This window comes from Rhinatrema bivittatum, chromosome 11, assembly GCF_901001135.1.
Source record: "Rhinatrema bivittatum chromosome 11, aRhiBiv1.1, whole genome shotgun sequence".
Taxonomy (NCBI): domain Eukaryota; kingdom Metazoa; phylum Chordata; class Amphibia; order Gymnophiona; family Rhinatrematidae; genus Rhinatrema; species Rhinatrema bivittatum.
The window spans coordinates 71,863,823-71,891,146 of NC_042625.1; the positions used below are offsets into that span (position 1 = coordinate 71,863,823).

Genomic DNA, 27,324 nt, shown 5'->3' on the forward strand with positions numbered 1-27,324 from the left:
GGAAGGCAGCCGTTCTGGAACCAGTCCTTTCAAGGGCGAAGGCCGGGAAGAGATGGCTCCTCCCAGAGTGGTGGTGGAGCCAAGTCCACCTCATAATGCCACGCTGGTCCACTCCTCGGTGCCAGTCATAGGGGGGGCTGGTTGGCTCTGTTCTACAAGGAGTGGGCCAGTGATAGTACAAGGTTACACTTTAGAATTTGCTCGCCCAATAAGAGATTTGTTCTTGGTCTCCCCATGTACTTAAAAGAAAAGAAATTGGCAGTACGGGACAGTTTGTCGCCTTTGCATGCTGGGAGCCATTGTTCATGTCCCCCTGGAGGAGCAGGGGACAGGCCGCTATTCTATTTATTTCATAGTTCCCAAGAAGGAGGGCATGTTCTGCCCGATCCTTGATTTAAAAAAGGTGAACATGGCTCTAAAGGTTCCTCGCTTTCGAAGAGAGACTCTGTGATCGGTGATTGCCTCGGTACACAAGGGCGAGTACTTGGCGTCTCTGGATTTGACCAAAGTGTACTTACACATAGGAATATGGCACGATTATCAAAGATACCTGAGATTCATGGTTCTGGGGGAACATTTTCAGTTTTGCGCTCTTCCCTTAGGTCTGGCAATGGCACCCAGGACCTTCATCAAGGTGATGATCGTGGTGGCTGCTGCCCTCCAGAGGGACGGCATCTTGGTTTACCCCTATCTGGTCGATTGATTGATTCGAGTGAAGTAAGAAGCTCATTGCTGGGAGGCAGTGGACTTGGTCCTCTGGCGCTTGAGGTCATTAGGATGGATAATTTAATCTATCCAAGAATCATCTTTTCCCTTTCCAGGTTTTGGAATTCCTGGGGGCGCGTTTCGATACCAAGGTGGGAAGGTATTCCTCACTAAAGAGCAAATTTCCAAATTGTAAGTTCAAGTTTGTGAGTTGTTAAGGAAGTGGATTCCCAAGGTCTGGGATTACTTGCAAGTTCTCAGGTCTTTGTCCTCCACTTTGGAGTTGGTTCCATGGGCATTTTCTCATATGAGGCCCCTACAGTCAGCCTTACTATCGCACTGGGAATCCGTTGTCAGAGCAGTTTCAGCTTCCACTTCGGCTTACGGAGTTTGCCAGGTCCAGTCTCTCATGGTGGCTCCTTCCGAACAAGTTGAGACGAGGAGTGGACCTCAGTGACCCAATGCCAGTCTCTCCGGCTGGAGAGCAGTGTGTCAGGACCAGTCCTTACAGAGCCAGTGGTCAGTGGAGGAAGCCTTATTTTCCATCAGTCACTTAGAGACGAGAGCTGTTCATTTGGCTCTAAAGGCTTTTCTGCCCTTGGTAAGGGAGAAGCTGGTGACAGTATTGTCGGACAGTGCTTTTATAAAAAAAAAAAAAAAAAAAGCATACAGTAAGTCCTGTTGGTGGCAGGCTTACATCAACCAACAAGATGGCACCAAGAGTTGGGCATTGGCTCATGAAGCTCGTGATCTAATCAGCTGGGCAGAACAGCATCTAGCACTCAGGCCCCCTCCCCCTCCGCGTATCGCCACATTGGAATCCAGGAGCACCATCAGAGATTTCTGAGGTTCATGGTTCTGGGGGACCATTATCAGTTTTGTGCCCTGCCGTTCGGTTTGGCGACAGCCCCCAGAATTTTCACCAAAGTATTGGTGGTGGTCGTGGCTTCTCTTCGCCGCCAAGGGATACTAGTGCATCCCTATCTGGACGATTGGCTCATAAGGGCCAAGTTGGAAGCTCTGTGCAAGCTAGCGGTTCAGTCAGTGGTGGAGCAGCTACAGGCGCTAGGTTGGGTGATCAACTTCACGAAGAGCCATCTAACCCCAACTCAGCACCTAGAGTTTCTGGGAGCCTGATTCGATACCTCGGTGGGCAAACTGTTTCTTCCACGACAACGGATGGTCAATTTAATGGCTCAGGTGTGGAACCTGTTGGAACTGCCATTGCCTACGGCCTGGGATTATTTACAGGTACTTGGGCATATGGCTTCTACTCTGGAAATGGTCCCTTGGGCCTTTGCTCATATGTGCCCTTTGCAGGGGGAACTGCTTTCCCGCTGGGATCCCAAGTTGGAGGACTATAACATGCTGTTGCCCTTGCCGGAGCCGGCATGGTCCAATCTCAGTTGGTGGTTAATACCGGACCATCTCCTTCAGGGGGTGTACTTGGAATCTCCACCTTGGGTCATTGTTTCGACGGATGCCAGTCTATCCGGGTGGGGGGCGGTCTGTCAGTCCGAGCAGTGCAGGGACGATGGTCCCCCCCGGCAGGCCATCAATTGCTTGGAGACCCGGGCGGTTCATCTGGCCTTGCGTCAACTCCTCCTGATGGTGCACCGTCTGGCAGTGCGAATTCTATCAGACAACGCCACCACCATGGCGTATATAAACAGGCAAGGAGGCACAAGAAGTCGCTCGGTGGCTGCCGAAGCGACTTTGTTAATGGCCTGGGCAGAACGCAATCTGACCCGCATTGCGGCCTCACACATCGCAGGCGTGGACAATGTTCAGGCAGATTTTCTCAGTCGACAACACCTGGATCCAGGAGAGTGGGAACTGTCGGCCGAGGCGATGCAACTCATAACTCGACGTTGGGGAACCCCGCGCTTGGATTTAATGGCGACTCTGCGAAACGCCAAAGCGGCTCGTTTCTTCAGTCGAAGGAGGGAACACGGATCGGAAGGGGTGGATGCGCTGGAACTTCCATGGCCTCCACGCATCCTCCTTTATGTGTTTCCCCCATGGCCCCTAGTGGGAAAGGTGTTAAGACGCATCGAATCTCACCAGGGTCTGGTAATTCTAGTGGCCCCGGAGTGGCCAAGAAGGCCGTGGTTCGCGGATCTGGTTAATCTGGCGGTGGACGGTCCATTACGTCTCGGTCATCTCCCGAATCTTCTGAGTCAAGGCCCAGTATCTTTCCATCTGGCGGATCGCTTTTGTCTAGCGGTTTGACTTATGAGCGGAGACAACTGAGAAAGAAGGGTTACCCGGAAGCGGTGATTTCTACTCTTCTCAGGGCACGCAAGTCCTCAGCGTCTCTCGCTTATGCTAGAGTTTGGAAGTCTTTGACTCCTGGTGCAGTAGGTTAAAGCTGTCACCACGGAGGGCCTCTTTGGGGGATATTCTCGCGTTTTGCAGGACGGTTTGAAAAAGGGCTTAGCTTACAGTTCACTTCGCGTGCAGGTAGCAGCCCTGGGCTGTCTGAGGGGCAGGATTGATGGTTCTTCTCTTGCCTGCCACCCGGACGTTGCTCGTTTTTTACGCGGGGTTAGGAATTTGTGTCCCCCTGTTAGGGCTCCATGTCCATCCTGGAGCTTGAATTTGGTTCTCCGTGGTCTCTGCGCTTCTCCATTTGAACCTATCAAGAGAGCCACTTTGAAGGATTTAACTCTCAAGACAGTATTTCTAGTGGCTATTTCTTCAGCGCTTCGCGTTTCGGAACTTCAGGCATTGTCGTGCAGGGAGCCGTTTTTTGCTTTTTCTGAGTCCGGGGTATCCCTACGCACGGTGCCTTCTTTCTTGCCTAAGGTGGTTTTGGCCTTCCATGTCAATCAGGCGGTGGAATTACCTGCCTTTTCTGAGGAGGATATTCGCTCTTCTCAAGGTCGGGATCTGACGCGTTTGGATGTCTGGCAGGCACTTCTGAGGTACCTGGCGGTGACTAATGATTTTCGACGGTCGGATCATCTATTTGTTTTGTGGAATGGCCCCAAAAAGGGTCTTCAGGCTTCCAAGACTACTGTTGCCCGCTGGTTGAAAAGCACGATTGCTTCCGCATACATCGGGTGCGGACGTTCTGTACTGGATGGGCTTAAGGCTCACTCTCTTCGTTCTCAGGCGGCATCATGGGCTGAAAGTCAGTTCGTGTCTCCTCAAGAGATTTGCAGGGCGGCCACTTGGAAGTCCTTGCACACATTCGCTCGACATTATCGGTTGGATATCCGTGATCCGTCGGCGGATTCTTTTGGTAGCACTGTGATTCGAGCGGGACTCTCTGGGTCCCACCCCATTTAAGGCAGCTCGGGTACATCCCAGCAGTCTGGACTGATCCTGGTACGTACAGGGAAAGGAAAATTAGTTTCTTACCTGATAATTTTCGTTCCTGTAGTACCTAGGATCAGCCCGCCCAAGTCTGTTTACTACTGGAGAGTCCGCTCGTATTTCTTTCTGTTCCTTTGTCTCCTTACAGTTCCTGCAGCTGCAGAGTATCGGAATACGTGTTGATGCGTAGTTTCAGGCAAATTATACAGGGTTTTCTATTTTCATATAGGGAGACAAGTTTGTGTTTTCAGAGCCTTAGGCCTATTTGATCTAGTCATTGGTTGAGTTAAAGGAGTTTACTATTCAGCAGGAGTGGATGTTTCTATGATTCATTCTGCTTTGATATTCTTTATACTGAAGGATCGCAGGTGGAACACCAGTATATCTAGGGGGTGCTTTTCAGCTTTTCTCTGACTCTATCTGCTGGACAGGAGGCATAACCTCCTAGGTACTACAGGAATGAAAATTATCAGGTAAGAAACTAATTTTTCTTTATGAGTACACAATGAGAAGCATTCAGAGTCCCAGGTAGAATTAGGAGAAGCTCTGAGACAGGGAGAGCAGGCCCTCGAAGAGCGAGTACCTGATCCCTTAGAGGAGAGAGACTCCGTTGTATTGTACTCATGTAGCAGTAACTGAAATTGCACTAGACGAGAGGTCTAGCACCGGAACAGAGGGCAGGCCCTGGAGGAGCGAGTACCTGGTTCCAGTGAAGCAGTACTGTGGAATAGATGGTAGTTGTACTCACAGATGGAAACTGTTAGTGAAGTCTTCCAAATAGAAAGGTTTGAAGATGCAGGCAGTGACTCAGGGAACATGGGCCCTCGAGGAGTGAGTACCGGTTTCCTGATAGCACCTGAAAGAAGCAAAAGGGGCCCCCGAGGAGCAGGTACCCCGTTAGCAACCCTGAAAGGTGTAAGAGTTCCAGATAGCGCTGGAGTGGCAGAGCAGCTTTGGTATGGAGAGCGAATCCCATCCGTAGAGTTTCCGGTGCTAACTCGATGAGCTAGCAAATATTGTAGGCTTAAATATCCGGGCAGCGTGACGTCATATCAGAGGGACGCCCCTGAGGTTTGCGCCAACGTGGAAATAAAGATGAGGGCAGCGCACGCGCCCTAAGGTACCTTGGAGGCAGCACCAAAGCCGGTCCGGGGATGCCGGAGAGGACAGCAGACAAACGCCGCGGCAGCCAGTAGTCCGTCCGAGGTGAGCGGGAGGAGCCGCAAGTAGTGAAAGGTAGGCGGGGCGAAGCCGTCATAGACTGACGGTCGCAACAGTTAGTAAAGGCTTCAGACGCTGTAGAATCCTTAACTTGCTGTAGCCAGATGTGATTAGCTTATTGTGTTTCTTCATCGTGAGGTTCTCATCCAATTGTATGCCTAGATCCCCTACCAGGTCCTATCAATTGTATGCCTAGATCCCCTACCAGGTGCTATCAGGAAACCGGTACTCACTCCTCGAGGGCCCATGTTCCCTGAGTCACTGCCTGCATCTTCAAACCATTAGCATGAACTCAACAGTTTGTACACTGCAAACATATGTTCACTATTCACCATACATATGATTCCCTGTATGTACCTGGATCAGTCCAGATTGCTGGGTTTTGCCTCCCTTCCAGCAGATGGAGACAGAGAAAAACTTCGAGAGCATCCCCTCTTATTTATTTATTTATTTATTTTATTTATTTAGGTTTTTTATATACCGGCATTCAAGACTGATAGTCCCATCGTGCTGGTTCACATAGAACAGGAGTGCAATTAAACTAAAACTTAAACCATGGTGCAGAAAAGCAGTTACATATAACAGGGATAATAGAACTTGGCAAAGGAAAAAGAAAAGAACATAAATAACAGTGAAATTGAAGATGATGGGTTTTGATTGTTAAGGGTTAAATCATGTTGGTGTTAGGAAATGCCTGATTGAACAGCCAAGTCTTGAGTCTTTTCTTGAAGGTTGAGAGGCTGGGTTCCATTCTGAGATCTGGGGGGATGGAGTTCCATAAGGTTGGTCCAGCAGTAGAGAGGGCCCGGTCTCTTAACGTAATGTGTTTGGTGGTTTTGGCTGGGGGAACTTGAAGTAGTCCTTTATATGCGTACTCTTAACTGAGTGCATCACCTCTTAACTGAGTGCATCACCTATCTCTCCTCAGTATTTCTCCAGCAGATGGAGGTGGTGCAAATCCTGTGGCTCTGACCATAATTAGTTTTTCCTCCAAAAAAAAAAAAAAGAATCTCTCAGATTACAAAAGCAACCTCAGCAGCTTCAACGTTCTCAAGCAGAACAAGAATGATCTGTGGTTCCTCCCAGAGGGTTGGCAGATCCTGGAGGGACCATCCCCCCTGGTTGCAGGCTTTCAGGAGCAAGGGTCGGTGGCCCTAACTAGCTCCCCTTCTTTTGGTGGCACCAGGGGTGGTCCTGACCCTCCCCCCTATTCCCCCACCCCCCTCTTTGTGGGTCTGGAGTGCTTGACTGTTAGGTACAAAAAAAAAAAAGAAAGAAAATAGCCTCTGCTATTACTGGCATCAGTAGCATGGGATCTTCTTGGTGTTTGGGTACTTGCCAGGTTCTTGTGGCCTGGTTTAGCCTCTGTTGGAAACAGGATGCCGAGATTGATGGACCCTTGGTCTTGACCCAACATGGCAGTTTCTTATGTTCTTAAAACAAAGAAGAACGCCGTCAGAAGACTCTTTGTCTCCCGGCATGGATTGCGCTTCACAGCTGGGCTCCAAACAAACGGTTGCCTGCATTTCGGGTTCCAGGCTCCTTGTTTTTCACTCCTGCTTTGTGGCGGTCCCCCCCCCCCCCGCGCTCCTGCCACCATGCCACCTGGGTCCCGATGCTCTGCCTGTGGAGAGGCCTGCGTGCGATTGTCCCGCACTGGGCTTTGTGTGCGTCCCCTCCCCGGAGGGGAGGGTTCCTCTGGGGCGAAGGCAGGCAAGACTCACGGTGCGGGTAAATGGCCTGTAGCTATGGACCTCGAGGCCAATCTGTTTATGCTCAGCGCGGGAACAGTGGCTATTTTGGAATCCTTAGTGCAGCTGAGCGGAAGGCAGCAGGGAAGGGAAATCTCCTGCCCGACCTTTCTCCTGCGGACTTGAGTCCTGAGGGGCTTCAGGACACGTTCCTTGATGTTTCAGAGGAGGAGCCCAATCCCTTGGGGGGAGTTCTAAGGGCCCAATGGGGTTTACTGCCGACTTTGTGCTCTTAATGCACAAAGCCTATCTCACTAGTCAGGACCGCCCGAGGTGCATCTCAATAGGATTTTTGAGGTGTCTGCTCTCAACATTTGCACTGCGGTCTGTAGCAGTTTCATGCTTCATGCCAGTCTCCGATGGGTGCAGCAGCTGTTGAGCACCAGGGATCTTCCTCCTCAGGAGGCAGCACAGACCGATCGCTTAGAAGTGGCAGTGGCCTATGAAGCATACCCTGTATGATCTCCTTCGTACCTCCTCGCGAACAATGGTGTCGGCAGTCTCGGCAAGGCAACTTCTCTGGCTTCGCAACTGGTTGGCAGATGTGTCTTCCAAAGCTCAGCTCAGCGAGATGACTTTTAAGGGCAAGTTTCTTTTTGGTGAAAACTTGGAGCAGTTGATCAAATTTCTGGGCAAAAACAAGGTACACAAACTCCTAGAGGACAAGCCTAAGGGGGTTCGAAGTTTTCTCCCCTCCCGCTCTTGTTTTTGGGGGCAAAGGCGTTTCTGCCAGAGCAGGACTCCGGGGTAAGCCAGCGACAATCCTTGGGAAGGCCCCAACCCCGGTCTCAATCCTTTCGTGGATGTAGTAAAAGCCGAAATGGGGCCAGCCATGGGTCCCTCGGATCCAAGTCCTCTCAATGAGATACAGCCAACCCGTTCCTCTATCCCAGTGATAGGCAGCTGGCTGGCACTTTTTCATGAGGAATGGGTCAAAATAACGTCGGACCAGTGGGTTCTAAGGGTCATAGAATACGGCTACGCTTTAGAGTTTGCTCGGCCTCTGCAGGACCTCTTTATGGACTGTCCATCCAAGAGAGAGGTCGTTCAACAGACAATCCAGCGCTTACTCAGTCTGGGAGCCATTGTTCCTGTCCTCCAGGAAGAGTTGGGGACTGGCCACTATTCCATTTACTTTGTGGTACTGAAGAAGGAAAGCTCCTTCTGTCCCATTCTGGACCTGAAGCAGGTGAACAAGACCCTCAAAGTCCCACGTTTTCGCATGGAGACCCTGCGCTCGGACATAGCAGCCCTGCATCGGAGAGAGTTTTTGGCTTCTTTAGATCTGACGGAGGCATACCTGCACATAAGGATTCGCAGAGATCATCAGAGGTTTCTCTGTTTTATGATCCTTGGATAGCACTTCCAGTTTTACGCTCTCCCTTTCGGTCTGGCTATAGCTCCACACACATTCAGCAAGGTGATGGTTGTGGTGGCGGCAGCCCTGAGACGAGAGGGGGTGTTGATTCACCCATACCTAGATAACTGGCTCATTCGTGCAAATTCAGAGGTGGTCTGCTAGCTTGTGGTGGACAAGGTGTTGTTCCGTCTGAAGTCCCTTGGTTGGGTTGTCAACCAGGCCAAGAGTCATCTTCATTCTTCTCAGGTTCTGGACTTCTTAGGAGCAAGATTCGATACTCGAATGGGCAAGGGCTTTCTAGCAGAGGACCGAGTCTTGAAGTTGCAGTCTCAAGTTCAACATCTGTTGGCAGCTTTGATGCCCAGTCTGGGATTATTTGCAGGTCCTGGGCTCCATGGCGTCCACTCTGGAGCTGGTTCTGTGGGCATTTGCTCATATGAGGCCTTTGCAGAGAGTGTTGCTATCCCATTGGGACCTGATGTCGGAGAAGTTCCATTTGGCCTTACCGCTCACAGCATCCACCAGGTCCAGACTTGGTTGGTAGCTCATTCACAAACACTTGGCGTGGTGTGGATTTCGAGGTGCCTCAATGGGTGATGGTAACCACGGATGCCAGCCTCTCCAGTTGGGGGAGCGGTGTGTCAGTCCCAGTCAGCTCAGGGATTATGGTTGGAGGAAGAGGCACAGTGGTCCATCGATTGCTTAGAGACCAGAGAGGTTTGACTGGCGTTGTGGCAGTTTCTTCCACTCTTGTGCAACCAGGCAGTATGGTTCCTGTCGGACAATGCAACGGCGGTGGCCTACATCAACCGCCAAGGGGGAACCAAGAGCCGTTAGGTGGCTCAAGAAGCGGAGCAACTGATGTCCTGGGCGGAGCGGCATCTAGACTTACTTGCGGCGTCCCACATAGTGGGGACTGACAATGTGCAAGTGGATTTACTGAGCCACCAAAGGTTAGACCCAGGAGAGTGGGAGCTGTCGTGGAGAGCGTTGACCCTCATCTCGCACAGATGGGGCACTCCACATCTGGATTTGATGGCAACTTGAACAAATGCCAAGCCACAGAGTTTCTTCAGTCGCAGATGAGAACATGGAGCGAAAGGGGTCGATGACCTAGTTCTCCCATGGCTTTGCAACATTCTGCTGTATGTGTTCCCTCTGTGGCCTCTGACAGGCAAGCTCCTCCAGCGGATAGAAGTTCAGGGAAGGTAATTCTTGTGACCCCGGAGGCCCTGGTTCGCTGACCTAGTCAACCTCGCAGTGGACGGGCCCCTACATTTGAGTCATCTTCCAAACCTGCTGCATCTGGGCCCTACATTTTTCAACCAGGCAGATCGCTTTTGTCTAGCGGCCTGGTTTTTGAAAGGAAGCAGTTAAGAAAGAAGGGCTATCCGGATGATGTTATTGCTACCCTGCTTCGGGCCTGGAAGACTTCTACCTCTTTAATTTACGTCCGAGTCTGGAAGATTTTTGAATCTTGGTATCGCGAGCAGGGAGTCCTACCCCAACAGTCTTCGGTGGCGCAGATTCTGGGTTTTTTGCAGAAAGGTCTCAGCAAAGGATTGTCCTTTAATTCCCTCTGGGTTCAGATTGTGGCTTTGGGATACCTGAGAGGCAGGATTCATGGAGCTCTGCTCGCAGCACATCTGGATGTGGTACATTTCCTTCGAGGGGTGAAACACTTGAATCCCCCGGTATGTCCATCTTGGAGCATTAACTTGGTGCTCAGAGTTTTATGCAAAGCTCCTTTTGAGCCCTTAAAGAAAGCCACCTTAAAGGATTTAACTCTGAAGACGGTGTTTTTGGTGGCAATATGCTCAGCTCAGCAGATATCGGAGCTTCAAGCCCTTTTGTGCAGGGAACCTTTTTTAAGGATCTCTGGAATCTTCCTTAGGACAGTTCCTTCCTTTCTCCCTTAAGTGGTAGTTTAACCACTTAAACCACTTAAACCACTTCAGCCTATATTTGCTTGGGGCGTTCTGTCCCTGCAGGTTTGAAAGCGCATTCCATACAGTTGCAGGCTGCTTCCTGGGCAGAGTGCCAATTGGTTTTGCCGCAAGAAATTTGCAGGGCGGTGACATGGAAGTCTCTGCACACTTTTGCCAAACACTACCGTTTGGATGTCCAGGCTCCGAACGTTGACAGTTTCGGAAGCAGTGTCATTCGAGCGGGACTCTCGAGGTCCCACCCCAGATAGGGAAGCTTTGGTACATCCCAGCAGTCTGGACTGATCCGGGTACATACAGGGAAACGAAAATTGGTTCTTACCTGCTAATTTTCGTTCCTGTAGTACCACAGATTAGTCCAGACGCCCGCCCGTTGGGTGTGGACACAATTCTTGTGGGAGTCTGCTCGAACTGTCTTGATAACATTCTTTTTCAGATGCTCTACAGGGTCCATTCCCCTTATCCTGATCGCAGAAATGTTTCTTGTACATAGTTGGTTTGCTCTTTTCCTTCTTGTCCTTGCTTGTTCTTGCTGAATGGTTGCACTACATTGTTTTTCTGCTTTGAGATTTCTAATACTGAGGAGAGATAAGTGATGCACCTGGTTAAGAGGGGATGCTCTCAAAGTTTTTCTCTGTCTCCATCTGCTGGAAGGGAGGGAAAACCCAGCAGTCTGGACTGATCTGTGGTACTACAGGAACGAAAATTAGCAGGTAAGAACCAATTTTCCTTTCTTCCACTTTAGGGCGGTGCTTCATACTCACCTGAAGTTTCTCCAGAAAGTTCTACCAGCTTTCATTTTCAATCAGCATTCATAATCAGCCCATGTATAAAAAAAAAAATAATAATCCTTCATTCTTTCGATTGCAAAGGAATCTTAGCCTCCTTTATGAAGAGAACTCAGCAGCATTGCCACTTTTACAGCTTTTTAGATCTTAAAATACTAATAGACTTGGCATACCAGTAATCATTGTCTAACAGGATAGAGGACTACATTCCGCACTACTGCATGCTAGAAAGCCTACATATTGCAGACTGTCATGCTTATCGGATTTGAGATATGCCTGTCACCTATCTCCAAAACCACTGCTCAAGGTCATCCGCAAAGCGTGGTTCAGTACACACTTTTATGTCCCACTACTGTCTGGACATTCTCTTGAGAATTGACAGTAAATAGGATAAGCAGATTTGAGTAACCTGTTCTCACAGTGCTCTCCATGGTGAAGTCTGAGTTGCTTACTCAGTAAATGCTCCTCTGAGCTCTGTTGTCCACTGAAGGAGGCTCAAGAGGCAACACCCGCACATGAATTCCCACACATGCTCAGTAGAGCTAAAAGCTCTACTAGCTAAGAGAGAGGTCCATTCATTGCCACTGAATGAAGTCACCCCACATGTAATGATGAATTCATCCTGCTATCTACTGAAAACACCGTTTATGGTAAGCAGACTTGCTTTATGCATATATGCCTATGTGAATAACCTGAAATGGATATTCTGCGGTAAGGCTGCACTGCTGAATTTACCTATATAGCAAAAGTTTGTCATTGAACATTTTGGTCTTATGCTACCAATGCATTCAAAATGTAAACAAGTGACAAATGTGCAGGCAGGTGGAAAGAGATGTAATAAAATTGAGGAGAAATCCATGGTTTAACTAGAAAAGAACCCACAAAATGAGTTAAGAAATGTTTTTCTGTTTTAAAAAAAATTTTAGAGGAAATGAGAGTGCCAAGGAAGCTGGGCAGACTAGATGGGCCATTTGGTCTTTACCATCATTCATAATGCTACTACATTACTATGAATGTGATATTTTTAGGAAAACACGTAGTGCTTCTATGTTGCTGATGGGTCTTAGGAAATGTTTTAGGTGGGTGAAAAAAATGGTGCATCCTTAGAAAACCTCCCCCCTTCTATTTGCCAAGCAAGCAGGCAGGCTAGGCTTCATTCTTGGCTTGGGCTCCGATTCTTGGATTGATGAAAGTGGAGAAGACTTCTGAGTTAGCATTCACAGCCCTTTGGTAAAGAACCAGTCTTGTGATAATATCTAGTAATTGCTCATAGCCAGTTACAAATTTTAAATTCCCACACCTCCATGTAGCTGCACAAACTCAGGAGACTTGTGACTTTTTCATTTCCTACTGCAGAGGACTATGGAGAATATGAGGAGATGGAAGAAGTTCCTGGAGCTCAGCTGTTCCCAGAACTTCCCTTAGAGGATGAAACAATGTTGGAGGAGTGTACCCCGGATATGCAGACCACTGTAGCCAACATCCCAGACTTCTTACCCTCTGCCCAGCGAGCGCTCTTCCTGAGGATTCAACAGAAACAGCAGGAAGAGGAGGAGAGGGCCCGCAAACTGGCTGAGAACAGCAAGCACGAGAAGGAGAATGAGGAAGGCAAGTGGCTGTCTAACCTTACTTATAATCAGCAGGGAAATAGTTAGAGCCTGTACTGTTACTTTAATTATCCATATTTGGGCAGGTAACATACTTATTGCATCTGGGTCTTGGAAGAAGCTGGTGTCAAATAATAAGTGTTAGGGAATTAAATATTTGTAAATTAAGATTCACCTGTATATGCCTGAAAATAGTTAAAGGATTGGAAGGCACCTGTTGGCTGAATCCAGGGTGTGTTTGTGTTGGGTTGTGAAGAGGAGCATTGGTCCATGCCTCACAGCAGAGGAGCTCTGCCATTGCTGGGATAGACAGGAGAGAACTAGCAATACAATTTGCTCCCATCTGTTGAGGAAAACATCTTGTTATGATTTCATGAGTCTTGTATCTAAAAACACACAGAGGAATCTTCTCTGATCCATTGTAAGAATACCTCACATAATTCAATTAATATACAGTAGTTCTGGGTGAAAAAGAATGCACTGAGCTTGCTTTATTTACTCATGTTGGTGTGGATTTACAATTTATTTTCTGTAAATATTGTCCCTGTTAGGTGACACAGGAAACTGGTATTCAAGTGACGATGATGAGGGTGGAAGCAGTGTGACCTCTATCCTAAAAACCCTGAGGCAGCAGACGGTCAGCCGGCCTCAGCCACAGCCTCATCCAGTGGAGCAAAACAGCAACATAGCCACCGGAGCACAGGGGGTCGGTGACCCTCGACTGCAGAAGTCAGGGAGTCGGCCCACGGACCCACGCCTCTCACGAGATCCCCGGCTTGCTCGGAACCAGGATGTAGCCAATACTGCCTCTATGGTCACCACCGTGGGTGACACTGGGACCAACAACCCTAGACTAACTCGCCAGGTTCCCACACCCAAGGTAGAGACTCTTCATTCTAGTCAGAAAGCTGGGCTAGCTCCCGAGGAGGAGGAGGGTGAGCGGGCACTGCGAGATAAAGCAGTCAGCATCCCTCTGGATCCCATGCCAGGTGTCCTACTAAGAGACCCACGCTCACAGCTTCAGCAGTTCAGCCATATAAAAAAGGATGTGATCCTGCAAAAGACCAGCTTTGCCCGGATGGTGCTATGGAGCCCAGAGGATCTCATCCCCCTGCCTCTCCCCAAACAGGAGTCTGTCCCAATCCCAGCTGCTCTCCAATCGCTGCCTCTGCTGGACCCACGCTTGAACCAGCCAGCCACCAGTGGACCTTCTGAACTGAGGCAGCGTGGCACAGTGCAACAGCCAGAGCCCCCCGGAGGTGCTAGTATCCCAGATTTGGAACTGCTGTCACGGATATTACAGACTGTAAATGCAGCTGCTGTACCAGCTGTGGCTGCAACTCCAACTCCAAGTGACAAGCCCAGTGACCCTCGAGTGCGCAAAGCGCCAGCTGATCCCAGACTACAGAGGGCTGCAGACACAGTGACCCCCCGAGCTGCCTCTGAGAGCACTCCCACCACAATTGCTCCCTATGACCCCAGGCTGCTGGCGGCTGGTGGACTCAGCAAAGCAAGCGGCAGCCCGAGCAGTGTCCTGAGTGGTATCAGCCTGTATGACCCCCGGGAGCCCTGCGGTGAAGGGGGCAACATTCAGCCTAAGGGTACAGATAGCACCAAAGGCAGCAAAGCTAAGGAGCCACTGTTTGTACGCAGATCTGCCCTGGAGCAAGCAGAGGCCGAGCCAGCCACGGACAGATATAACAGCTACAACCGCCCTCGTGCCAAAACAACTGCAGCAGCCACAGCAGCACCTACAGCAACACCATCCCAGGAGCCTGGACCGCAGCAGCAACCACAGGCAGGAGTACACAGCCTTCCTGTCCCCTCAGTCTATGGCCTAGTAAAGCAAAGCACTGCAAAGTCTGGAGCCAGCAGCCCTTTCACGGGCAACAGCCCTGCCCAGGACAGCCAAGAGGATGCAGGCTCCTTAAAAGACGTCTTTAAGGGCTTTGATCCCACGGCCTCTCCATTCTGCCAGTGACAGTGAAGAACTGCAAAGCACCCGTTGTATTTAACAGCAATCATACAGTGTTGGAAACTTACATTTTTTTAAAAATTCTTCTTCCATTAGTGCTCATGTTATATAACCCTATAACTTGTACATAAAGCCACAATTCCATGTCTGTGCTATACCCACCTATAATCTGACAAGAGCTGTTTTTAATGAAAATAATCAGAGAGTCCTTGTGTGGTAACAACTCATGGATTTTTTTTGTTTTGTTCTAGGTGGGGGGGACACTTTTGACTACCCAGCACTTCTTTTTAGCATGTATACATCAAACAGAACTGAAATCAGTCTTGATAAACCAAACCCTTTTTTTCCGTTTTGTAATATTTTTTATAATTTTGATTTGGGTAGGTTATTTTTCAGAGCTTCCCGCCGCTAACCTCTCTTTTTGTGTTGTACATACAATTTGTAAAAAAAAAAAGAAAAAGAAAAAAAGGACACAGTCCTATTGATCTGAGCAGAAAAAAATACTAAAAAGAAAAAAATCTTGGATTGTGATTTGCGTTCTTGATAGCAGAATCGCTCTTGCCAGTTTCTGTTAGGTTCGGTGTGGTGAACTCCACTCCTCCAGGATTGTAAATGGCTCTGGTTTTCAGGCTAGGCAGAATATGTAAATTTGACCATAAACCAGAGCCACTGTATGCAAATAAGTCATATATATTCATTATGGCTTTCCTGAAAGCCAGGCTTGTCTATGGGCCTTAAGAGAATGGAGTTTGAGACCCCACTTGTCTTATTGGTAAAAACAAACAAACAAAAAAAAACATTATTTCAGCTTTGCAGTGTGACATGGTATATTTCTAATCTAGAAAAGCTACTGTTAAAATGTCACACAGCAATGGTGAAGCACAATTCTAGTTTCATTGACTGCAGGTAATGCTTGTTGCAAACTAATGCTGAATTTCCATCTGTACCCAAAAAATATGTTGTAATTTTCTGCCTCCATGAACTTTGGTGTGCCTCAGTTTTTGGTTTTCCTAATTTTGGCATTATTCAAAGCTTTTCCATCTCAGAACAAGGTAATAAGTAATTTATTGAATGGCGCAGAAATGCATATCTGTCACTTAAGAGTGTCATGAGAGGAGACGAAAAGCTGAATGAGGTGGGAGGTGGGTACAATCATATTTTGAAAATAAAGCATTTGTAGGGATCAGCAAAATAGAAAACTATTTACTGATTATTTGACCCATAAATTCCTGGGAAATTTGCTTATTTATATAGAGCTGGTTTTCTCTTAGTTCTCAGAAATGTTTTCTAAAATGTGAATACAAGCAGGAAAATAGAAAAGTCCTGGTCCCCTCCTTTCTGTAGGGATTGCTGGAGCTTGGCAGACGATACAGTGTTTATCAAATATTGCAAAGCTGACCACTGCAATGACTTTTTAGCACCAAGAGCATCCCCCCCTTTTTTTTGAGAATTAGTCTGTGTACAGTGATTGCCCACACAGAATATTTCCTGGGTTTTTTGCCCAGTTTTAAAGTTACTGTGCCCCCTAAAAGAGTTTTATTTTAATTTGTGTGTTTGAAAGCCCAATTGTGCTTAAATTCTAGCTTGTGTTACCTGCTTGCACAGACTATTTCCAAGTTTGTGAATAATCCTGCAAACATCTGTTGTGTTGCGATATTCTCCCTGAATTGGGATGCTGTATCTGTATATAAATAAAGGACAAACACTGATGGGGTGAAGACATATTTATAAATATTTCCTCTCACCAGCTTTTGTCCTTATTTTGTGGACAATTTGGTGGGGAATAAACTAGTGTTGTGATTCACTATGTATTTGAAGAGCTATTTTAAACCAGCCAAATTGCTAGAATGATGGATAGAACTACCATAGAGAAACAACTGTGTATGGTGGCAGTGTTTTTATACAGGGGCCCAAGTGGGGGGGGGGGGGGGGTTATGTAATTTATGGTAGAAAGGGAAGACATTCAGAATGAATCCTCTTAACCCAGGTATGCTCTGTCCAAATTTCCTGAAGTCTCCAGGGTCTTAGCTGCAGCTTCTGAATGTTGGCTTGTTAAATTGGGTTTAGTTGAAGATCATGACTTGAGAGTCGGGAATGGGGAGGCTTGCTTCATATTTCATGGGCGCTTGCCCTCTGTAGAAACAGTGGTAGCAAAGCGCAACCTTAAACCACAATCACAATTTCCCCCAATATATGGGATCAGAGAATAAAAGTCATGTAAAATTCTAAACCTAGAATCCCAGCTGGGCCACAGGTGTGAAAGTGAGTCTGGACTATTGAGTGAGCAAAGGGCAACAAGAACCTTAGGAGTTCTCTGTTTCAACATGGGTTAAATTTCTAATCTCTCCCCTCATTATTTTATTTTTTTAATTCACTGCTGCTCATAGCAAAGAGAATATCAGGGTCAGGATATGTTCTCTATGTAGCTGGTACATTAAGTGATCTGTTATCAGTATGCACTGATCTCATCAAGGACCAGGGCTGTGTTGTTTGGATATCTTGTGGTAATACAGCAATGCCACCAGGAAGAAAAAGATGGACCACATCCTGTGATTTATTCACAGCTAAGCAGAAAGATTTCCGCATTGCACTGCACTGCACACGCTATAAGGGTGGAGTGGGTGGGCAAAAAATACTTTTTTTTTATTTTTTACATCTCTGAGTTTATATGAATGTGGAGGCAGTCCTGCCAAATCCATCCTGTCAGTCGTCTTTTTAAAGCATAAATTGTATAATACAATTGCATTCATTGTGAGGACAAAAGTCAGATGATTGAAATTTTAAAGTGCTAAAGTTAAAAAAAAATAATTATATATATATATATATATATATATATATATATATATACACACATACACACACACACACACACACATATGGTTGTAGGATATAGCATATGCAGAACAGTTTGAAGAGCCACTAATAAGGCAAGTTAGAAAAATATATATGTGTATATTTATAGTTTATTGAAACTGTTGGTCAGATGACTTTTCCCAATTCTAAATTTCTTTGAGGTGTAACAGATACACCTGCACTAGGGTTGCTAACTAGCTCCAGTTTGTCAGGGAAAACTGATCCAGTCTTGGTTTTACCTCATTGCATGCATGGACTTGTAACTTTGATTTCCTTTAAGAAAAGCAGGAACTAACAAGTTCCTTCATAGAGTGGGACAAAACCAGGATTGGCTGGAAAAAGAAATTGGATTCCTTTGAGAGCCTGGCTTGAAGTGGTGGCTTTCTCTTCCTTTCGCTCCCTTCCTCTAACGATGCCGCTTGACATTTCCAGTGGTGTGATAGCCTTTTCTGAGTTAGCATGCTGCAACATTAATGGAGGCAAGCGGAAGAGGGAAAATCCATGGAAGGGATGGCAAGGGGGTTCAGCTTCTGAAAACCAGCACATCTCCCCACCAGCCTCAGCAGTGACACAAGCCACAGTCCACACTTTGTCTTACAGAAAAAAAATCACAGGTGATTTATTAAAAAAAAAAAAAAAATTAGCGCCTTGCACCTATGTAAATAGGCTCATGTAATGCATAGTCTTTTGAGACAGACAGGGAGTGCAATAATCAAAGGAATTTCTGTGGGTACCTTTACTACCTAAATGTAATCTGCTTTGAAGTGTCTGAAAGGCAGAAAATAAATGGAAATGAGAAAAAACAATTTTACCCATGGAAATGGACTCTTTGATTATTATCCACTCTGTCTGCAGGTAAAAGTATACACATTTTTAAACAACACTTTTACCTATGGACTGTAGAAGCAGTCCTGAGGGCAGATAATTGAACTAAGCATGCAGTTTTGTGGTGAAAATTACTGTCTGAGAAAGCAGAAACAAATCTTTGCAGGTAATTTTTCCTTGGGCAAGAAACAAAATAAAACTACTGGTGTAGTTTTGCTTTGATATTGGTGCAAACCCTGTGGGTAAAAGTACCCAAGAAGTTTGCACCAAGATACCCAGTTTTGATTATTTTCCCCACTATGACCATGTTGCTTAAAATGATCTGATTCTGTCTTGGCTTTAGCCTCATTGCATGTATAGACTTGCAGTCTTGGCTTTTCATAGGGAAATCAGAATTGTATCTCTATGCATGTGTAGGCTGGGGGGAGGGCATGCAAAACCATGACTGTCTCAGCCCATCCTAAGAGACCTGGAGTTATCGGCAAAACCCCCACCACCAAGTTTACATTAAGGATAAAATTTCTGTTCCCTCCCCCTGTAAAATAATGCTGAAGTTACATCTGGCCCCATGTGGAACTGTGATATCATTCTTTTCTGTAGTGCCTGAGCACCAGGAAGTGAATGTTCTAGTTATAAGTGTTCTCCTGGTTTTTGGCACCATTCATGGTTGATTCAATTACAAATTGAAATCCCTTCCATCCTTCCTGCAGCTAGTCAACCCATCCTACTGAACCACAGCAGCGTTGTTGGAGGGAAGAAAACCCAGTTGATCTGCCTAGCTTCCATCCTGCCATGGTGGAGGTGAAATTGTTTACCTTCTGCCCTAGTAATGGACAACTAAACTTATGAACTGCTTGCGAAAAAGCACTGAACTGAGTCAAACCATAAGGAAGATGCATTACATGTGGACCAGTGGCAAGGTCTAGATTTAACGTGGTCCTATCCTTCCATCACAAATTGTGGTTTTTGATAAGAGATTGTCTATTTAGTAACAGTAAATGGCAGCAGGGAAAGACTCTAGTGGTCCATCCAGTCTGCCCAGCAAGCTATTTTTTTAGGGTAGTAGCTGCTACTCTACAAGTTACCCCCCTGTGCCATGTCTTATGCCGCTATGTAAATATTAGGCCTTTGGGTAATGTGCTAGTGAGGCTTCCCCATGACTCCTAGCTCAGTTTACTTGGTTCAGATACACCCTTTCATGTGCTTGATTAATGCAATGAGAAAACAGCTGCTCTTGCCAAGGCTGTATTCATTCTGTGCCTTATGTCACTGGCCAATATGATCATGGCAGTATGAAGCACAGAATGATCCAGCATAAGTTGGGTGTGCATATGCTGCATGGGGGTCAGACAAGTTATGGACCCCACTTCACCTACTCGCCGCATTGCTGTAATCCAAATAGCATAATAACTACTTTTCTCTGCCATGGCTATAGTTCACTGTGAATAGCCAATGTAAATGGAGATCCCGTTCCAGTCTGAAAGGTTTTTTTATTCAATGCTACCTGCATGCCGGAGAGGGAGACAGCAGAGAAAAGTAGGAAAATCTTTACCATCTCTTAATCAAGTTATAAGGGATGGAGGGAAATGGTTTCCTACAATAAAAGATTTGTTGTAAAGTGACAAATGTCATGAGGGACAGGCTGATAGGGTTGCCAACTGGGCATATTTTTTCAGGACAGGCTGAGCCAGTCCTGATTTTACCCCATACTGCATGCATGGATTTGTAGTTCTTACTAGTCTCAGGGAAATTCGAATTACAAGTCCATGTATACCTTGGAGCAAAACTAGGACTGCTTCAGTAGGTCCCTGATGAAGCAGAGCCATCTGTTCACCTTTAACCTCTTTGATTTCTCTTCTTAATAATTTATAGCACCAGTTGATTCTTCACATTAGTGCAACAGCACTGATGCAATCAATGCACTTGATGCTATGTTATCTCCCGCTGTATTTGTTTGGAGGCTTTCAAGTGTGCTATGAATTTATCTTTTGGTGTATGCGATGAGTTAGCTGGTTTAACTTAAACAAAAACAAAGAGCCTTTAAATGAGGCTTTTGCTTTTATTGTGGTGTATATTAAGTGGTATTTTGTAAAATAAAATGGATTTTATAATAAAAATTTTAAAAAAGCAAAAATAATCAAGGACCCAATTCAAACCTTGGTCATAGGGATGGCATTACAAGCTGGACAAGCCACCGGTTGGGGGCCCTGAATAAACAGTACTGGGATCCTGAAGTGCATCTGTATAATCAAATCCAATTCAGTATGAGAAAGGTATGGAGTTGAAGGTGAAAGAATCCCCTCCTGCTTTCTTTGGGGTGAGGAGGAATCTACAGCTCATTACCATTTTTTTCTTCATCAAGCCAGACTTAAAAATAACAAAAATTCTTTATTTAAAAATAAAGAAATTAAAAAAAAAAAGTTGTAAATATAAATACCTAAAGTATATTGAAGCTCCAGGTGCAAATGTGTATATGTTGTACTAGTATTTTTTACAGCCCTCTTATGTTGCATGCCTTTATTGTTTTATGAAATTTTATTTTATTTTTCTTTTTGTATGACACTATTCGTCTTCCAGACATATTGTTCTGTCAAGCCCTGTTATTTTTCTGTAATTGTGTAAAACAGTGTACAATTGTATTAAAAAAAAGTGCTGTTTGTTTTTAATGGTTTCTGGACTGTTTATTACATCACTGCAGTGGAATCAGTTTAAGATTCATAATTCTTGATGGTTTGAGCCATTTTGGATTTTATTGTGATCTTAATGAAGCATAGTGGAGTTTTTTGCCTGCCCAGGTACACAGCTAAGGGCCTGTTACTTAGTTGGGCCACTCAAACTATTATGCAGTGGGAGTGTTGAAGTCACTCCCTGGAACACCAGGATACAAAATATGGCCTGTAAGCCCTAAAAAAAGGATGGTAAAAAACATTGGAGTAATCTGCACAGAGCAGAGATTACATGCAACCCAGAACAGCAGTCTGCACTGGGCTTCAAGTAAGCATTGGAGTAACCTGCTCATAGCAGGAATTACAACCTAAACATCTGATATGACTGTATTGGGCTTCAATTATGGGTAAAGGCCAAACCTCAATGATCATGGAGAGGCTATTTTTTTCTTTTTCTTTTTTTTAAGACAACAGCCTTACCAGTGTCCATGGGGCATTACAAAACTTGGTAATAAAACATAGACGGTGAACTGAGTGTTGGATTAAGTAATGTTCTTGTAATAATAAAAAATTGAATGTGATGAGGCCTACCCATGGAGATGATGAAGGCCAGCACTTTTAACAGATTTTGGATGTCGTTGGGACAGAAGTCAGATAAAAGACAAAGGGGCCAATGTAATAAGATGCGCTGAAGCTGCTGCGGTTTGTACGTGCGTTTTCCTGTGCAAAGCCCTATACCAGTATGTAATGTTTTGTGCACGGGGAAAAAAGCACGTACAAACACACTTATAGACATATGATTTTTCTGCACGAGTGCATGCCAATGGCATGCAAGTGAGTTGATTATTTATGGGCAATGCAGGGAGCCACTTTAGCAGTTTAGTGTGAATTTTTTAATGTGGGTTTTTAGCACCTGGGTCGGGGCAGGAGGTAAATGAAAGCGCCGGTGAGGAGACCTGTTTTTTTGATACTTTTGTGGGTCAGCCAAGCAGCGGACAGAATGGGCAGAGAAGGCAGTTTATCAGTGAGGCAGAATTGCCGATCTGAATTTCACGCTCTCACCGGCAGTGAGAGTCCAATCATGAACATAAGAACATGCCATACTGGGTCAGACCAAGGGTCCATCAAGCCCTGCATCCTGTTTCCGTGGCCAATCCAGGCCATAAGAACCTGGCAAGTACCCAAAAACTAAATCTATTCCATGTTACCGTTGCTAGTAATAGCAGTGGCTATTTTCTAAGTCAACTTAATTAATAGCAGGTAATGGACTTCTCCAAGAACTTATCCAATCCTTTTTTAAACACAGCTATACTAACTGCACTAACCACATCCTCTGGCAACAAATTCCAGAGTTTATTTGTGCGTTGAGTAAAAAAGAACTTTCTCCAATTAGTTTTAAATGTGCCACATGCTAACTTCATGGAGTGCCCCCTAGTCTTTCTATTATCCGAAAGAGTAAATAACTGATTCACATCTACCCGTTCTAGACCTCTCATGATTTTAAACACCTCTATCATATCCCCCCTCAGCTGTCTCTTCTCCAAGCTGAAAAGTCCTAACCTCTTTAGTCTTTCTTCATAGGGGAGCTGTTCCCCTATGAGGAAAGACTAAAGGGATTAAATATTACTCTATCCACCTTCAAATCAACTTCTGGACCACCAACATTCATTTTTTAAAAAGAAAGACTTTTGCCCAGAGAATCAATTGCGGGTGTTCATATGCCAATGAACATCCATGTGAGTTTCTGCGTGGATGTCTTCACGATTTACTTCATAGGGCCATGAGCATGTGTTACTGTGCATGTTATGGCACATATGGTGTATGTGGATTTTTTACATGTATCTAATTAGCATATGTGGCTGTTATTACATCCCGCGCTGCTGCTGGTTTTTGCAGAACATGCCAAAAAAGTCACAGAAAAAGCACAGATTTCAGCACAGGTCTTATTACATCGGCCTCAAGATGTGGGGCAGGACATTGGTGTTGGATGGCATACATGTGATCAACTGCCCAAAATGAAATAATCAACTGGGCAGAGAGAATGGACCAATTTGGTCTTTACTATGTTTTTTGAGCATCTCACTGTTCCATTATTGGTAGATTGAAGGTGTCTACTTATATTATTCTGTCAGAATATTCCTGGGCTTTAAACATAAGGAACCAAAGAAATGCCCCTACCTCTCCAGATTATAGGGGCTCCTCAGAAGTTCCCTCCAGCCTCAATCCTGTCTTGGAAGACTCTTTTAGCCCATCAAGGAGGAACTCCCATTTCCTTCTCCTAGACCTCTTTATCTGACACTTCTTTCCCTGCTGACTATTTGAAGCCTCTGTTCTCTTAGGACAAGCAGGATGACATCATCAGATGGAGCCTGGCACAGAACTTTGATCTCAAAGATTCCAGAACTCTCGAACATGCCCTACTGAACATGTGCAGCTGTAGTCATCACCCTGCCCCCCAGGCAAAGTCCCTCAAGTCTCTTTTTTTCTGTGAAGCCGGGTGCTTGCGCAAGCTGTGTGTTCACAGTATTCAGTTTTGCTCTCTTCTCACAGTTCTTGTAAGTGATTTTTTTTTTAAGCTGCAGCTATTTTCTTTCCTTAAGGTAGTTTTATTCTTCCTTTTCTTTCCAACTGTCTGCTGGCTGCATGGTGGGCTTTCCCCAGTGCAGCCTGACAGAGTCTGTTACTATTTAAAAAAAAAAAAAAAAGAAAAGAAAAACTACTTCTGCAGTTTTGTTATCTGTGTCCTCTCCTTGCTTTGTCTCCTTTTTCTCCCTTTCCCCGGTGCTAACAGACTTATTTATGCAGCCCATTGATTGATCCATGTAGGCCGCTGAACCTGGGGACTCGCCTGAGTACTACATGGGCTGGAGTTCCATGACATTTTACAGAAGTATCAGCATTGATAAATTCGGACAGTGCAGAAATTGAGTACCATGCCGTTCCTGTGGGGAGGAGAGCTAATCCTCCCCGCATCCCAAGGAACTAGTCTCCATCTGCGGGAGCCCTGGAAGCCTCCTGCGTGCCAGTCTTGGCAGTGCAGTCTCCTTGAGAGAGAGGGTGAGCAGGAGCCTGGGCTAGCAACTTGCTGCCACACCTTGGTGCCAAGCCCAATAATAGTTGCTTGTGCACAGCTATGACCAGCGCACCATTCGTGACGCATAGATGTCAGGACCGTGTCAGGGACCAGGCCCACCTTTGTGCACCGAGGTCACCCTTGATGTTGTCGAAGTGCAGAGATGCCCTCAATGCCATCAAGATGCGTGACTGCCCACAATGCCCTAGAGGCATTCTGTGCCATTGGTGGAACTGGAGTCTCGTTGCTCCAGCTTTGGCATCGAGGTGGTGGAGTAGCAGCGCAAACCGATGCATTGATCGAGGCTGCACTGTCATAGACACTGCGGTGCCCTCAGTGCAACAGTACCCTCGGTGCTGCAGCACCATTGAAACCACAGTGCCTTTGGTGCACTCGATGCAGTGCTCTCGACACCCATGGTGCTATCGACACCCTTGATCCCATCAAGATGCATGCGTGGCCACCCTCATGGCTATTGAGGTTGAAGCGGTGGCAGGCCCTCAATGCTGTGGCAGCCCTCTATGACATCAAGGTGTGTACCCTTGAGGCCGCAGCCGCCTACTAGGTCATCATGCATGACCTCAATGCTATTGCAGGATGTGGTCTGTTTAAACAAAGAAGTGGAAATAAAACTGCTAGGAAATATGTTACTATCTAGGGATCGAGATACAAAAGGACAAAGATGGACAGTACCTGTTGAACCAAAGAAAAAAGATCAAAGATCTTGTGGATTTTCTGAGTCTGCTGAAGCTAGCACATCCATGGAAACAGGCTTCCAAAAGGGAGGTGCAAGTCACAAAGGCTTACCAGTAATAATCATTACAGGACAGCAATTGGAAAACTTCTTTATATTGCAAGAATATCCAGACCCTGCACAGCCAATGCTGTGAGTCTACTTAGCAGAAGAGCGACGAATCCAACTCAGGAGGGCTGGACAGCAGTAAAAAAGCTGGGAAGATACCTGAAAGGGACAATGAACTTAAAACTGAAGTTACCAGCCACTGAGCATTCAGACCTGGCTGGCTGGGGGGAGAGTGGGGAGGAAACAGTTAGAAAATGAACAAGAAGAGCTGTTTCCTTTCACAAAGGTGCAGCTATCACGTGGTCAAACAAGAAGCAGACAACTGTGGCTTTGTCTCGCAGGCCACCCGCACATGAGGACTTCACCAGAAGGGAAGGTGACTAGCATAGGCAGAAGGCTTTCCACTCTCAGCTGCCTGGATTTAACACACCTGAGGCTAGGCCACTCGTTTCTGTCACAATAACATTTAGATCCCCAAATACACACACACACACTCACACATGCACACCATATCTCCAGACAGACACCTCCATGCACTCACACACACACACACACACATATACACACCATACCTCCAGACAGACACCTCCATGCACTCACACACACACACACACACACACTTTGACAACCGTATCTATTTCCTACATCCAGACATACTCTCAAAAACACCCACAACCCCCATCCTCAACAAACTTTCCACCCACATAACCCCTGCCCACCCAAAAATACACCATCCATTCCCCAAATACACACACTACACATAGGCCTATAGCCCACACACATGTACGCAGACCCCTTACCTCCAATATATTCCCAAACTCCCAAATACACACAACCCTCCACCATGCACATCCTCCTTCCCTTACACCCATGCATACACACACATTAACCATATATAAAACTCACAAATACACTCACACTCTCTATTCCCCCAAACACACCACCACCACGCCCCTGCCCTCCACACACACAACACACAAACAAACATACGTATCCCACAACCACACACACCCCTTCTACAAACTGATGTTGGAAAGCTTTCCTGAAACCATATTTCTGCATGCCTTCCCTACTTGCTTTTATATTTTATAGAGATGCAACACTTTTGTTTAAAATGCTCTGTAATCAGATTTCTGTAATGCTATTTGGATTTTATACCACCAGGTGGCACGCTGTGCACAGAAACAAAACACCATCCCAAACACTCACACCCTCAGCCACATAGCTGAAGCAAAACCATTTCTTGAAATTCTTTGTTTGTTTAATCTATTTTATTGGTTTTCTAAAGCAATAAGCAAAGTATGAGACACAATGACGTTTGGTTCTTTACACATCATGTCCATGCCCAAAATACGGAACAACAATCTTAACACTAACCCTCAACCCTCCCCCCCCCATATGCTTCATTCAGTTCCATAGTGCAGTAATAGTCTTTTTCCCAAGCAAAATAAAAACATTTTTTTGTATCCATAATCTACTGAATTTGAGAGAAACAAGACAACTCTCAAAACAAAATGATAGCAGCATTACAAGGAATATCAAAACATAAAATCCGCTGCATGTAGGAAAGTATTTTATACCACAGAGCAAGCCCCAAAAAATGCCCCAAAGTCCCCACTTGAGATTTGACATTTTATACAAAGTTTAAAATGCATCAAATTGATAAAAAAAAAAGAAAAAAAAAGATCCTAGGTTGAAAAATATAAAATCAAACCAAAAATGTATAATACATCTCACACAACAGAATATTAGTGGAGATGGCATTAATGACTGGAAAACAGTGAGAAAACTGCTTAACTGTTAAAGGCAAATGAAAATCTAGTTTCCATTTATTTAACAATGACCCAAAATCTATCAAAGAATCTGTCTCTCTCAAGAATTTATGACGAGCAGAGAGGGAAGGACGGTCAGGTTCCAATAAATAAAAAATCGGGAGAAGCGCAGGCCACTTTTGCAAACTCAGGGCAGAAGCATCTAACGCCTGAATGTACGTGTCTAGCGTGTAAGTAACCATAAAAGTCCCTCTGGTCCAGTTCAAAATTATTTTGCAGTTCCTGGAAAAAAAAAAACTTTCTCTGAGGGTCCAAAAATTGAAATACAGCAATGTCATTCCCTAAACACTGCTTGGGAAAATCCCAATTACCCCCAAAAAGGTAAATTATGCAACAGGGAGCAGAGAGGCTTGCAAAATCATCTCCAAGTCTTCAACAATGGTTGAACTAAAATACCAGCCCTAAAATATCCTGCGAGTTTCCTGGTAACTACCTAAGTGCATAGCTAGATCAGGTAATAGTCAATTCTAATATGGATTTAGCAGATATTTTTATACATACTACATGAAATTATCTAAGGAAGGCCCCTGTGATATTGAAATGATGAGATTATCTTTCTTCCTTGAACCTTCTGAAAGTATCTGTGTAATAACTTCTTG

General features: G+C 45.6%; 2 protein-coding genes across 5 annotated transcripts in view; one reads left to right on the plus strand and one right to left on the minus strand.

Annotated features, from left to right (window-relative positions):
* Nucleotides 1-16,478, plus strand: part of ZC3H4 (zinc finger CCCH-type containing 4) — an 80,086-nt gene extending 63,608 nt beyond the window's left edge. For 3 of the 4 annotated variants that reach the window (XM_029619936.1, XM_029619939.1, XM_029619940.1), the window contains 2 exons: nucleotides 12,449-12,700; nucleotides 13,251-14,680. In XM_029619936.1, coding sequence (XP_029475796.1) covers nucleotides 12,449-12,700; nucleotides 13,251-14,680 — 1,682 coding nt within the window. Of the gene's footprint in view, nucleotides 1-12,448; nucleotides 12,701-13,250 lie in introns of all 4 variants that reach the window. The other variant, XM_029619937.1, reaches the window with a different exon arrangement.
* The window catches only part of SAE1 (SUMO1 activating enzyme subunit 1), a 179,364-nt gene that overhangs the window by 140,615 nt on the left and 11,425 nt on the right, over nucleotides 1-27,324 (minus strand). The window lies entirely within an intron of this gene.